The sequence below is a fragment of the Podarcis muralis genome, chromosome 11 (genome assembly GCF_964188315.1).
Source record: "Podarcis muralis chromosome 11, rPodMur119.hap1.1, whole genome shotgun sequence".
NCBI lineage: Eukaryota > Metazoa > Chordata > Lepidosauria > Squamata > Lacertidae > Podarcis > Podarcis muralis.
Genome location: NC_135665.1, coordinates 66,012,822 through 66,026,806, shown reverse-complemented (window position 1 = coordinate 66,026,806; position 13,985 = coordinate 66,012,822). Strand labels below are relative to the sequence as shown.

The 13,985-nt window shown below is 52.7% G+C and overlaps 1 protein-coding gene across 1 annotated transcript in view; it reads right to left on the bottom strand.

Moving 5' to 3' along the window:
- Positions 1-7,513: 7,513 nt before the first annotated feature.
- The window catches only part of LOC144329183 (uncharacterized), a 7,426-nt gene continuing 954 nt past the window's right edge, over positions 7,514-13,985 (bottom strand). Inside the window, exon 2 of the mRNA XM_077935963.1 lies at positions 7,514-12,746. Coding sequence (XP_077792089.1) covers positions 7,635-12,746 — 5,112 coding nt within the window. The 3' untranslated portion in view covers positions 7,514-7,634. The remainder of the gene's footprint in view (positions 12,747-13,985) is intronic.

The window sequence follows — 13,985 nt, the reverse complement described above, 5'->3', positions numbered from 1 at the left end:
GAGGGGTCTCTTGATTATTTGAGCGTAGTTAAGGTTATGCGCTATCATTCATACCGTGGGTGTGTTGTTTGTGACACGGTTTCCCTAAGTTTTAGGTATTATATGACAATAGTAATGATCATCCCTTTTCCCCTTATGGTGTTATGTGTGTGTATGTGTGTTTTTATATACATGCAAGTTGCTTGGAGACTTTTGGGTGACAAGCAACTAGAAGGTTTAAAAAATCATTATCTTTATCATCATCATCTAATTTAATGTATTTTTAATCTCTTGTTGGAAGCTGCCCAGAGTGGCTGGGGAAACCCAGCCAGATGGGCAGGGTATAAGTGATAAATTATTATTATTATTATTATTATTATTATTATTATTATTATCCATGGCCTTCTTAGTGCATGTGTGGCCGTCCTTGGAGTGAAGCAGCCGGGGCCAGGACATTCAGCCCTGGGCTTCCCTCTTCCCCTGGCCATTCTCCGCCCGCTTCCAGGTGAGCCGCCGCTGCTGCTGCTGCATAGCCTTTGCTTGAGCAGGAGGGAGCTGCGCACCTGTTCCTGTTTGCCCTTTCCCTGACGTTTGCTTTGCGCTGCCTGTGCCTGGAAAGGCAAATAAGAGGCAGCCCAGTTAAACAACACCAGGCGCAGAAGAGATGACTCAGCCTTCAGCCGCTGCCTGTGAACCTGGCGGCCAAGGGCGGCTGCCAAGCCACACACCACCCGGGGCTGGCTCTGCCTCGCAGCCACCCTCCCAGATGGCCAGAAGAGGCAAAGTGAGACAAACACCCCGACCTCTGAGGGTGGAGGGACCAGGTGCGCAGCCTGGGAGTCATTCTGGACTCACAGCTGTCCATGGAGGCGCAGGTCAATTCTGTGTCCAGGGCAGCTGTCTACCAGCTCCATCTGGTACGCAGGATGAGACCCTACCTGCCTGCGGACTGTCTTGCCAGAGTGGTGCATGCTCTAGTTATCTCTCGCTTGGACTTCAATGCGCTCTATGTGGGGCTACCTTTGAAGGTGACTCGGAAACTACAACTAATCCAGAATGCGGCAGCTAGACTGGGGACTGGGAGCGGCCGCTGGCCTGAGACCAGTCCTGAGAGATCTGCATTGGCTCCCAGTACGTTTCCGACCACAATTCAAAGTGTTGGTGCTGACCTTGAAAGCCCTAAACGGCCTCGGTCAGGTATACCTGAAGGAGCGTCTCCACCCCCATCGTTCTGCCTGGACACTGAGGTCCAGCGCCAAGGGCCTTCTGGCAGTTTCCTCCCTGCAAGAAGTGAGGTTACAGGGAACGAGGCAGAGGGCCTTCTCGGTGGTGGCGCCCACCCTGTGGAACGCCCTCCCACCAGATGTGAAGGAAATAAGCAGCTATCTTCTCTTTAAAATACATCTGAAGGCAGCCCTGTTTAGGGAAGTTTTTAACATTTAATGCTGTACGCCAGCTCCCTCGGCCAATAAAGCGAGATGAGCGCCTCAACCCCAGAATCGTCCGCGACTGGACCTAGTGGTCAAGGGTCCCTTTACCTTTACTGTACTAACTGAGCTATCCAGCTACATGTCTTTGAAAGCCCCTCTGAATGGGCCCAATAGCAAAACAGCTGAGTGGGCTCCTGCTCTCTGCGGGAGCCTGTAGATTATTGAATGGCGCCTTGCTTTGCAGTAGCGCTTCAGAGCCTGTGCAGCCTGGCAGGGGCTGGCACTTCCAGCAGATGCCCTGCTGGGAGAAGGGCCTGGCATTGTTTGGCCATTGCCTGGCAACAGGGCGCAGGCTGAGCTCCTGGAGTGCCGTCAGCACAACAGAGAAACTCGATGGCAGGCTGATGTCACCCCAGTCCGCAGCGACACGCAATGTTTTCATAACAGGGCGATTCTGCAGACGTGGCTCTTGCTCAGAGACAGGGTTGGCTTGTTCTTAATTTTATTTTATTTAACTGAGAACACTTACACCTTGCCCTTCCAGTGTCAAACCCAAGCCCAGGGTGCTTTGTACAAAAAAAATTAGAATTGCCAAAAAAAACCCGTGAAATTTATAAAATAATAGTAGAAATGGAGGATCAAGAAGAGCAATTAAAAGGAGACAACAGGGCAGATAAAGAGTCTAAGCTGGGGAAAACATGGGAGAAGCACACTTTGAAAATGTCCATAAGAATAAAATAAAATTATTATAAATTAGTTTGGAGATGGTATTTAACACCAGTCAGATTAAATCAAATAAACAAGGGATATTTGGTGTTATGTTGGAAGGGAAGCCAGGAAACCGGGAATTATATTCACATGTGGTGGGGGTGTAAATATGAACCTTTGGGGGGCAAAAGGTGTGTAAGGAGATAACAGAAGTCACTGGGTTAAAGCTGACCGAAAATCCAGAGGTAGCATTATTATCAATTTATGATGGGGTGGAAGGTTCGCAGGCTGTGAAGGACTTGCTCACAAATTGATTGACAGCTGCACAAGTTATTATAGCCAGGAAGCGGAAGGGGCAAGCAGAATATAAAATGGAAGAATGGTATAAAGAGGTGTGGGGTGTAGCTATTAGCGATAAATTAACAAGTGCCATTAAGGTAAGGCAGGGAATACACAGGAGAAATGATTTTGAGGAGATATGGAAGGTATTTGTAGAATTTGTACTGTTAAAGCAGAAAGGGGTCAAACCATCTCAAGAGGTATTGACATTATGGGAGGCTGGACTGTTACAATGGAATGGTCTTGGGAGTGGGGTTTATTTATTTGTTATTATTACTTTGTCAAAATAAAAAATAAAAATTCAAGTACACATTGTAAAAAAAATGCAAGAAATCATTCTGAAATTGAACATCATCTCATGAGGCAATAAAACCGGAAGATGGACGTGGAAAATAGGAGCAACTGAGCCAAGGGGTCAGCCCACTGAAAAGTGCCAGCCAGCCAAATGCCCATGCAGGGAAGGGCCAAATTTCTGGCATAAGCGGGCACTGGAAGTTTGGTTCGACCTGCCGTGAAATGGCAGGGCTGAAAGTGACAGGAGGAGTGGCAGTGATGCCCCAGTCCCACCAGGCAGGAGAGCTGACTCTGCCCAGACCTGGTGAGCTTCTGGAGCCTCTGTTTTGCCAGAAGAAAAATCACGCAGGGGCAGGAGGCAATGGCAAGGGGTCATCCCTGTCCTCTGGCTGCCTGTGGACCCTGGAGTGAGTCTCACCAGACCAGTGGTGCTAGAGGAAGGAGCCGCTCTCTCCGGAGTCATTGCTGAATGGGCTGTTGGGGTGCAGACCCATAGGGCACGTTTGTGTGTGTCCGCCTCTTGGCAGATGGAGAGGATGGGCAGCTGAGAATCTCCATGGCACTGCCCTTCCTTGTGCCCCTTCTGCTGTAAGGACCATTATTTAAAAGGGGGAAGGGCAGGAGATCTGGGCCATGGCTCCCTCCCTGCAACAATGTCCAGCAAAGGAAATTGGGGGGCTGCGAATCCTTTAAGAATCCTTGACCCTGTATGTAAGTGGCCCCCTTGGCTTTATCTGTCAGCTCATATGGGACCAGCATGGGTGACTGGGCCTGGTGAACATTTCATAGTCTTACCCCTACGGTTGTGATTCATGGGTTCCCACTTAACTTTATTTTGATTTTTAATGTGATTTTGAACTGTATTTTAACCAATTGTTTGTTTTTGTGTTTTTAATGTATTACAGTGGTACCTCTGGATACGAACGGGATCCATTCCGGAGCCCTGTTCGCATCCTGAAGCGAACGCAACCCGCGTCTGTGAGTGCGCGGGTCGCGATTCGCTGCTTCTGCACATGCACATGATGTCATTTTGACCGTCTGCACATGTGCGAGTGGCGAAACCCGGAAGTAACGCGTTCCGTTACTTCCGGGTCACTGTGGGACGCAACCCGAAAACGCGCAACCTGAAGAAACTTCAAGCCGAGGTATGACTGTATATATTTGGTGTTAGCCGCCCTGAGCCCGGTCTTGGCCGGGGAGGGTGGGGTATAAATAAAAAAAATTCTTATTCTTATTAAGAGAAGGGCCTCTGCTGTGCTCTGCTGGGGAAGCTGGTTCCTGGAGAAACGAAGGAGTCGGGTTTGGCCCGGGAGGCCGCGGTCCGTTTCCTGCTCCGCGTTTCTCATCATTCTGCTTGCATTGAGGACTTCCCAGCATAGCCAAGCAGGCTGCCCCCATTTCCTCCTGCTGAGCGGAAAGGAAGCCAGGATCCCGCATCACAGCAGCTGGGAAGGCGCCTTTGACCCGCTGGCTGATCGGCCAACCAAGATAGTCACCAGGGGAGCAGCAAAGAGGCAAGGCAAGCACATTCAAGCCAGAAAGGCTGCTGGTCCAGGCGCTTTGCTCTGACCCCTCACCCTGCAGCGGCGGGAGGCCTGTTGCTGCCACGCCAGAGGGGCTTCTTTCTGTTCTCCAGGTCCCTCAAGGTCACCTGCTTGCTTCCCTAAGCGCATCAGCCTTGAGAGCAAGGCTGCAGGCTGCGTTCGCTCAAGCCACGCTGGCTAAGCGGCAGAACGCCTGAGTCTCCTTTTAAATAACACCGTCCACTTGGAGACGGCTCTGTCAAGAAAGTCAAGCCGGCCAAGTGGGCCAGCTGGTGATTCTGGGGGCAGAACACACTTTGGAAAGAAGGGAGGGGGGGAGTTGAGGACACAAATAAGAACCTGGCAAGGAATGCAGTAAATTGGATCCCTCTGCCATCTGCAGTTAAAGATTGGCATTGCAGTCTAGATTTAGGTCTTTGCAGCCCATAGAAGCAGAGCCTATGAATCATTCGAAGTTTTAGCATTGTTGCCTTAAAATATATTGGGAGCTTTTTATGTTAACCAAACTCCCAAGTTTTTCAAATTGTCAGCCTGCTGATTAACTGCAATTCTTTTTTTTTTTTGTCTGCATACATTTTTTTAAACGATAACCTTAAGTTTTATTTCAATTTATTTTAAACCCTGCTACTTCCTCATAGGGACGCGGGTGGCGCTGTGGGTTAAACCTCAGCGCCTAGGACTTGCCGATCGCATGGTCGGCGGTTCGAATCCCCGCGGCGGGGTGAGCTCCCGCTGCTCGGTCCCAGCTCCTGCCAATCTAGCAGTTAGAAAGCATGTCAAAGTGCAAGTAGATAAATAGGGACCGCTTACTAGCAGGAAGGTAAACGGCGTTTCCGTGTGTGCTGCGCTGGCTCGCCAGAGCAGCGATGTCACGCTGGCCATGTGACCCGGAAGTGTCTGCGGACAGCGCTGGCCCCCGGCCTCTAGAGTGAGATGGGCGCACAACCCTAGAGTCTGTCAAGACTGGCCCGTACGGGCAGGGGTACCTTTACCTTACTTCTTCATATTTTCTAATTTCTTCCAACACCCCAGGTACACGACAGCGGTTCCTCTACGGGCATCACTACATCATCAGCAAAGGCCTTTAATTTATAGCTCTGTTGGCCCACCCGTATCCCTTTTATATCTGGATTTATTTATTTTTTATTCTTCTTGCCAACATCTCTAGAGCAGTGATAGGGGAAACCCTTGTCTTGTACCCTCCAATGTTTTACATTTTTCAGTGACAGAATTATGTACAATCAAATTTGCGGTTTGCTCTGTATACATTAGGGACGCGGGTGGTGCTGTGGGTAAAAGCCTCAGCGCCTAGGGCTTGCCGATCGAAAGGTCGGCGGTTCGAATCCCTGCGGCGGGGTGCGCTCCCGTCGTTTGGTCCCAGCGCCTGCCAACCTAGCAGTTCGAAAGCACCCCCGGGTGCAAGTAGATAAATAGGGACCGCTTTCTAGCGGGAAGGTAAACGGCGTTCCATGTGCTGCGCTGGCTCACCAGATGCAGCTTTGTCACGCTGGCCACGTGACCCGGAAGTGTCTCCGGACAGTGCTGGCCCCCGGCCTCTTGAGTGAGATGGGCGCACAACCCTAGAGTCTGTCAAGACTGGCCCGTACGGGCAGGGGTACCTTTACCTTTACCTTTACCTTTACTGTATACATTGCTTTGATTCCTTTTACAAATCTATCTCCAAACTCCTTTTTTTCCAACAGCTTAATTATAAATGACCAAAAAATGTTGTCAAAGGCCTCAATTTTTAAAAAATAATAAATATTTAATATTTTAAAATATTAAGACTGAGAACAACATGGAAAAATTGCCCCCTACGCGACTATAAATAAGGAATGGTAAAATAAAACGAGAGAGAGAGTTATACCAGTGATTGATGGAGGAGATGATCAGTATCAGCAGAAAATAAAGGATAGATATTAGCTCTTGAAATGCAGAACACATGAAGGCCCTATTGAAATTAATTAATTTAGACTATATAATTGGATGTATTGTTTTTTGAATTTGGTAAGATTTGGTTTAATTTGTTATCAATATGGATTTGTTTATTATTATTGGAAAATGAATAAAAAATATTTACCAAAAAAAAAATGTTGTCAAAGGTTTTCTCCGCATCCAAAAATATTAATGCTGCTTGTTTTTCATTTCTTACCTCTAAATACTCTATTATGTCTATAATGTTCCTAACATTATTACACAAATGTCTACCTGGTCGAAATCCAGCTTGATCTTGATATATGAAGTCCCTTAACACCACTTTCCAGCTGATTTTCCATAATCCATGCATATCACTTACAATCATTATTCAGCAATGAAATCGGCTGATGTTGTCTCTTAAGCCGACTATGGATTCTTTTAGGGTTGCCATGTTATGAAGAGCAAAAAAGAGGGTGCTATGAGAACTCTCATTTTAAATGCCCCTACTATATGTAGCCCCTTCATGGATCCCTGCCTTGTTGTGGCGAAGGGGCTTGAATAACCCCAAGAAGCTGTGAGCCATGCCACACAGGGCCACCCAAGACCGACAGGTCATAGCTGAGAGTTTAGACTAAATGTGATCCACCTGAACCAGACACAACAATATAGTAAGAGTAAAATTTCTGAGGTCTTAGAACAAAGGAAGGAAGTCAATATGTGGATATGTACGTAATGATATGGTTTTTTTCTGTAGATGTGTGCTTTTCCGTTTTTGTTTAGTGTTGTTTTGTTTCCTTTGCTTTTTTCCTGGTTTTATTTTGTATGTTCCGTTCTTTTTTGTTTGTATAGTGTTATTTTGGATTCAATGTTTGCAATTTTTGTTATGATTATGCATTGAAAATAAAAAATAAAAAACTAAATAAATGTGATCCACCTGGAGAAGGAACTGGCAATCCACTCAGTATTTTGCCGAGAAAACTCCATGGACATGAAAAAGGAGAAGCTTTGAGAAGAAAGTGAGAGTTTCCAAGGCATGGTTCATGGGGTCATGGAGAGTCGGACACAGCTAAGACGACTAAACTACAACAACTATATGTAGGCTATAGAAGCTGTGATATATTGTTGGGGGGTGGGCAGGAGAAGAGAAGAGGAAAGCAAGTCTTCAACCCCCAGTTATGCCAATGTCTCATTGAGAAGTACAGACAGAGACATAATGGCAAATTTGAAAAATGCACCTGGACAGAACTTTTACCCCGGAAAAAGAGGACACATGGCAACCCAGGGATGGCTCCAACACAACCCTCAGATTCTTACTCTCTTTTTATTTTGTTTGGTGCCTAGAGAATTTACTTAATGAGGTCTCTCGTGAATACAAAACGTAACTATGTCAGTAAATAAATAAATTCTGGGTCCTTCAGTGCTGCTATGGTTGGGCTCTTGGCAAATGGTTACCTCCCCGCCCTCGCTTGCTCTGCCCTTGGCTCCGAGACCTTCCTCGCCGCTTGCTTGAATTTTGGGCCCTGCCCTCGGATTTCTGTTTTCTGCCACAGAATATCCAGGCCCCAATTTTTGATCTCTTTTTTCTGCTGCTTGATTTCTGGTCACTTGTGCTCAGCTTACGTTCCTTGCTGCTACACTTCTGCTCCTTGCTGCTCGATCTCTGCTCTTTGCTCCTCCATCTCTGCTCCCTGCTGCTACACTTCTGCTCCCTGCTCCTCCATCTCTGCTCCCTGCTGCTCGATCTCTGCTCCTTGCTGCTCGATCTCTGCTCTTTGCTGCTCGATCTCTTCTCTTTGCTGCTCGATCTCTGCTCCCTGCTGCTCGATCTCTGCTCCCTGCTGCTCGATCTCTGCTCTTTGCTGCTCGATCTCTGCTCCTTGCTGCTCGATCTCTGCTCTTTGCTGCTCGATCTCTGCTCCTTGCTGCTCGATCTCTGCTCTTTGCTGCTCGATCTCTGCTCTTTGCTGCTCGATCTCTGCTCCTTGCTGCTCGATCTCTGCTCCCTGCTGCTCGATCTCTGCTCCCTGCTGCTCGATCTCTGCTCCCTGCTGCTCGATCTCTGCTCCTTGCTGCTCGATCTCTGCTCCCTGCTGCTCGATCTCTTCTCCCTGCTGCTCGACCTCCGTTCCTTACTGCTTGAACTTCTGCCCCTCGATCTCTGCTCCTTGTTGCTCCGTCTCTGTCCTCCACTTCCAAGCAGCCCATCTCGACTGAGGGTGCCTCTCCCTTCCCCCCTTGTGGTGGGCCTTGTTCCTCTCACCCCACTCCTCCCTCCGCCCATTTCCGAGGGCATCCATAAAGCTGCCCTTACAGAAGATTCTTGAAGCCTGACACGGGACTCCATCCTGCCTGCCTGGAGCAGCTGCACTTTGGGGGCGCAGGCTGAACCCAGGCCTTGAGCCCCCTCACCAGCCTGCCCAGCAGAGTCTGCTGCTTGACTAAAGCAACACTGGGTTTCTTCCCACTTCACAGTGACGGCTTCTCCTGCATAGCTCATGGCACCCCAGTGATGTTGGGCTCCCATTTCCCCCGCATGCCTCTGGTCCTCAAGGCCAGGCCGCTGGTGGCCCCGAGGCAGGCTCTCCTCCGTCTGCCTTCCCTGCTCATGCAGCCAGATGTGGATCCCCTGCTGTAGGCCCAGCTTCTTCTCCACGATGGAGCCAAGCAGGGACAGGTTCTTGTCAGTGTCCCTGTGGCGGCCCAAGAGGATGCCTTCTCCCGTGGGCAGGAACTGAGATGGGCCTCCTTGCTCTCCTTTGCCTTCACTTCCGGGCTGGGTCCTCCGCAGAGCCCGGTCCCCATCAAGGACTTTTTGCTCTAGCGCCTGGCATGTCCTGCTTCCCTTGCCAACCTGGTGGGCGCAGGAGGCTGGGTGTGGTGCAGCATATTCGGCACATTCCTCGTGGGACGTTGGAGCCTCTTCTGTGTCGTGCCAGCTCTCTGGGCTGCTGCTGCTGCTGCATTTATCTACGACCTCTTTTCCTCTCAAGGACCATTCCCTGCTCTCCTGCTCCTCCTCTTCTTGGATGTTCTCCTCCTCCTCGACCTTTTCCTGTATGTCAAACTGGCCCCGGCTCCCCTGGGGGAAGCCCACGGCTCCTAAAGGCACCAGCTGTTCCAGAGGGGGCTGTGGGGGCCTCTGTGTCCAAGGCCTGCCCCTCCCCACCTCGCCCAGAAGACCCGAAGGGGCAAAGATCTTCAAGGACTGCAGGACTCTTCTAGGAAGCCCCCACTGCCGCTGCAGCTTCATCTTCTGCACGTGGAGCTCCAGGTGGTTACAGGTCGTCCCCGGGAGGAAGAGCAGCTCCTGTTGCAGGACAACCACTTGGATCCTGGCCCTACGGCCAGCCGGCAGGAGGGGAGAGCCTTGCATGAAGGCCCTCAGGGACCTCTGAATGAGAGCGGGCAACCCCCACTGGTGCTGCAGCCGTCTCTTCCTGACGCACAGCTCCAGGACGTCTCTGTCCGACTGGGCCAGGAATGGTGTGTGGGCCTCCAAGAACTCCTGGCCCATCTGCTGCGGGGCGAGAGGCCGAGCGGGTGGCCCACGGAGCACCACCCGCAGCACCTCCGTGTAGCGCACCCCCAGCCCCCAGAGGTAGGCCAGGTGGATCCGGCAAACGGCTAGCTCAATCTGACCCACGTCCTCTGGGCGGACGAAAGGAAGGAAGCCGCTGCAAGGTCGAAGGGCACCTTGGCCGGGACGTATCAGCCGGGGGAGCAACGGCCTCGTGGAGAGCGAGGCGAGGCGCCACGAGACCTGGGCCACGGGAGGGAAGACCCCCAAGAGCAGCTCCACGGACCTCTTTGCCACGTGCTGCTCCATCTTCTGATGGTTCAAGACCACCAGGTGAGCCTTCCGGGGAGTCGCCACGACACTAGCCAAAGCCCCCAGGTAGCCTCCTCTGTTGCGGTCGCCAGGGCTGCGTCCCTCAGGCAGAGCCAGGGGAGATTTGGGTGCTTCCTTCCTGGGGGGCTGGAACCGCATCTCTGGAAACAGGAAGCGCAGGGACTCCAGTACCAACTTGGGCAGCCCCCACCGCTGGAGAACGACCCTTTTCCGCACATTCAGCTCCAGTTTATGCCGGATTTCCTTGCGAAGAAACAGGGGCCTCTCCTGGAGGACGGTCACAGTCCCCTGCCCAAGCCTCTGGCGGCACAGCTGGGGGGTGGCGAGGAGAAGGTTGCGGAGGGAGCGCTGGACCAGGCTGGGCAGCCCCCAGGTGTGCTGCACCTGCTTCCTCCTGACGTGCCACTCCAGCTCTCCCCGAACCTCAGTGCCAACAAAGAGGGTCTCTGTTGCGGCGAACCTGGCTGTGGTTGTGCCGGCCACAGGCGAGAGAGGAGGGTCGGGGACCAGGAGGGCCACGGACCTCCTGTAGAGGGTGGGCAGCCCCCAACGGTAGGCCAGCTGTTTCCGGACAAGGTTCAGTTCAATCGACTGCAGCGCAGAATCCTCCAGGAAGGGGAAGGCCTGTGATCTCGGCCGGAGGGGTCTCAGCCCCCGTGGCAGGACCCTGGGAAGGGCCTCTCTGCCCACTCGGCGGCTGAGTTCTTGCGACAGACGGACCACGGGTGAAAAGAGGCCCAGTTGCATTTCCAGGGCTTTCTTGGCCACTTGCCGGTGCAAGGCCTGATGCTTGGCGTCCCAGCGGGTCTCTGAGGAGGAGTCGGCCCCCTTCTCTGGCAGGGCGCGTAGCTTTTGGGGTGGAAGCCGCTCCGCTCGGTGGGGCCAAGAGACCTTCTCCCTGTCCCTGGGCTTGATTGTTGGTAGGGGAGAGGGGGCCTGGAAGTGCTGGAGGGACTCCAAGACCCGCCTGGGGAGGCCCCAGCGCCTCTCTATCACGACTCTCTTGAGGTGGGTTTCCAGCAGCTTCTTGGTCTCCGGCGGGATGCAGGGCAGCTGCCCGATGGCAGGGTGCACTTGCTGGGAGCCCCGCGGGATGAGGAGGCGATGGGTTGGTGGCCGGGGCGGAGGAGCCGGGAGGAAGCGCTGCAGGGACCTCTGGAGGAGGCCAGGGAGGCCCCACTGGTGCTGGAGCCTCTTCTGGAGGGCGTGGGTCTCCAGGCCGGCCAAGGCAGTGGGCGCCACAAACTCCAGAGCAGGGAGAGGTGGGGCTGGAGGCTGCAGCCTGGGGGCTCCGTGGCGAGGAGGGTGAGCCACCTGGGGGTGGGCCCGCTCAGGAGCAAGCGCCACCCTCTCTGCTTCCGCCTGCGGGTGGGGATGGCTTGTTGGCTGCAGGTACTTCCAGCCCAGGGGGAATGGCTTCACCAGGGAGGCAGGCATCTTCTGGGCATGCGGAGGGAGCTTCACTGGAGAGGCACCAGCGGGTCTGAAGCTCACGGCCGTGGCTTGCTGCTGTGCTCCTCTGGCCCCTGAACTCGCCAGCCCTCGGCCCTCGCTCCGGAGCGCTTTCCGTGGTGCGGCTGGGTGCATGTGTTGCAGGGCCTCCCGCACCCTCTGTGGCAGCCCCCAGCGCTTGAGGCGCACCATCTTCCGGAGGTGCTTCTCAAGTCCTGCCCTGGAGTCCTCGCTCAGAAAGGAGGGCGCCTGAGGCTGGGTCACAGCCACAACCTCCCCCGTGGCCTTTCGGGGGACAGAGCCTGGAGCAGCGGGCATGAAGGCCCGGAGAGAGCGCAGGAGGGACTGGGGCAGCCCCAGGGCATGCTGGGCTCGCTTCCAAAGCACGTGCCACTCCAGGATTGCCCGGGCAGCCTCCGTCAGGAAGGGAGTGTCTGTGGGAGCAAACTCTGCCCTCAGAGACCCCCGTTTCCTACAAAAAACAGGAGAGCTTTTCTCCCTGGCGCGCCCTCGTCTCTTGGGACGTCCTCTGGAGGGGCTGCTCCTTGGGGATTTCCTCTTCCTACCAAAGGCTTCCTCCTCCACAGGCTCTGCCCATACCCTGGAAGATGTGCTGCTCTCGATCCTCAGCGAACATTCAGAGACTTGCCGGAGGGTGACTTCGAGGGATGTCCTGGACCGAGCAGAAGAGGAGCTGTAGTCTGTCCTGCTGGTGAAGGAGATCTCCGAGAAGGTGAAGGTGGAGGTGCTGAGGGCGGCCTGTTCTTCCGCCCAGTCCTCAGAGCGGCACATGCATTCCTCCAGGCCCCTGAGACCCTCCTGCTTAGCCTTCTTTGCCGTCCTCTGCTTCTTCGGGGGTCTGAGCTGGTGAGGACCTTTGCAGGGCGCAGGAGGTGCTCCCGGAGTGGAAAGGGAGAGGTCGCCGGCGGGGCCAGGCTCGCTGTCGCTCCTGAGCAAAGTGACAGAAGCAGGAGGTTTGGACATGTCTAGGCAGCTGGAGTACTCCAGGCACGAGGTGTTGGGGTCCAGCGGCGCTGGCGAAGGTGGGAGGCCCCGTCCTCTGGGGTACGCCAGCCGTCTGGCCTGCACAGCCACCCTGTCGCAGAGGGTGCAGGCGGGGTCGGCACACAGCAGGTGGCGGATGGGGTCCTGGCGAGGGGTCCTGGGCGAGGGGCCATCCTGCGCCAGCCCAGGCCGCTGTCCTTGGAGGTCTGCAGAGGAGAAGAGAGCGAGCTGTTGGAGTGGGAATGATAGCACAGGCTTCTGACATGCAAAGACTGTGAAAGGGAGCATGAAAGGATATTGTTGGGAGATGGTATTAAGAATGTGTCAAGGATGTTTGTGCAGGAAAAGCTCAGCCTTGAGCTATCCTGAGAGGGAGCAGACACGCTGTTCTCTCGCTGAATCAGGCAATGCCAGCACGCTTTTCCTTCTGAGAACGTGGCTTGATTTTTCAGCAAGCATAAAATTAAGGCGAGGGAATGCCTCTGGATAAGCCTGTGTGATTTAGAGGCCGGGAGACTCTTGTGGGATTCCCAGCGGCCACTGCTGCTCTGACCAAGTAAAGTCACCCCAAACATCACAACTGTGTGTTTATTGATGAAATCCACCGCGCTGCGTTCTCAATGAAAGCAAGAGGCAGAACTCTGACCAGCAAGTTGCCCATCTCCCTTCCAGGAAAAAAGCACACCAAGAACTCTGGCCAATATAAGTTTCAGTAGTGGGAGTGGTCCCTATTCGCAAATCAATAGTCAATTGTAACAAAAACTAATCCATTCATAAGTATGTATTCTGACAATGGTTTTCCCAGTAGTGATGTATGGAAGTGAGAGCTGGACCATAAAGAAGGCTGATCACCGAAGAATTGATGCTTTTGAATTCTGGTGCTGGACTGCAAGAAGATCAAACGCATCCATTCTTAAGGAAATCAGCCCTGAGTTCTCACTGGAAGGACAGATCGTGAAGCTGAGGCTCCAGTACTTTGGCCACCTCAGGAGAAGAGAAGACTCCCTGGAAAAGACCCTGATGTTGGGAAAGATGGAGGGCACAAGGAGAAGGGGACACCAGAGGACGAGATGGTGGGACAGTGTTCTTGAAGCGACCAGCATGAGTTTGACCAAACTGCGGGAAGTAGTGGAGGACAGAGGTGCCTGGCGTGCTCTGGTCCATGGGGTCATGAAGAGTCGGACACGACTAAACGACTAAACAACAAAATTCTGACAAGGATTACAAACTCAAACAGGGATTACAAACTCAAACAGGGATTACAAACTCATAAGGATATATATAACACAATAATTAGTTACAGAATTAGAGATAAGAGTTTATGAGTAGAGATGTGAAGGTCTTAGTTTCAATCATTGAGCAGAAGTCAGAAGTCAATTATGGATCAGAAACCAGTAAGTTCATGTTAGTCCATTTGCATTTGTAATCCTTGTCAAATTACATACTTTTGAATGGATTAGTTTTTGT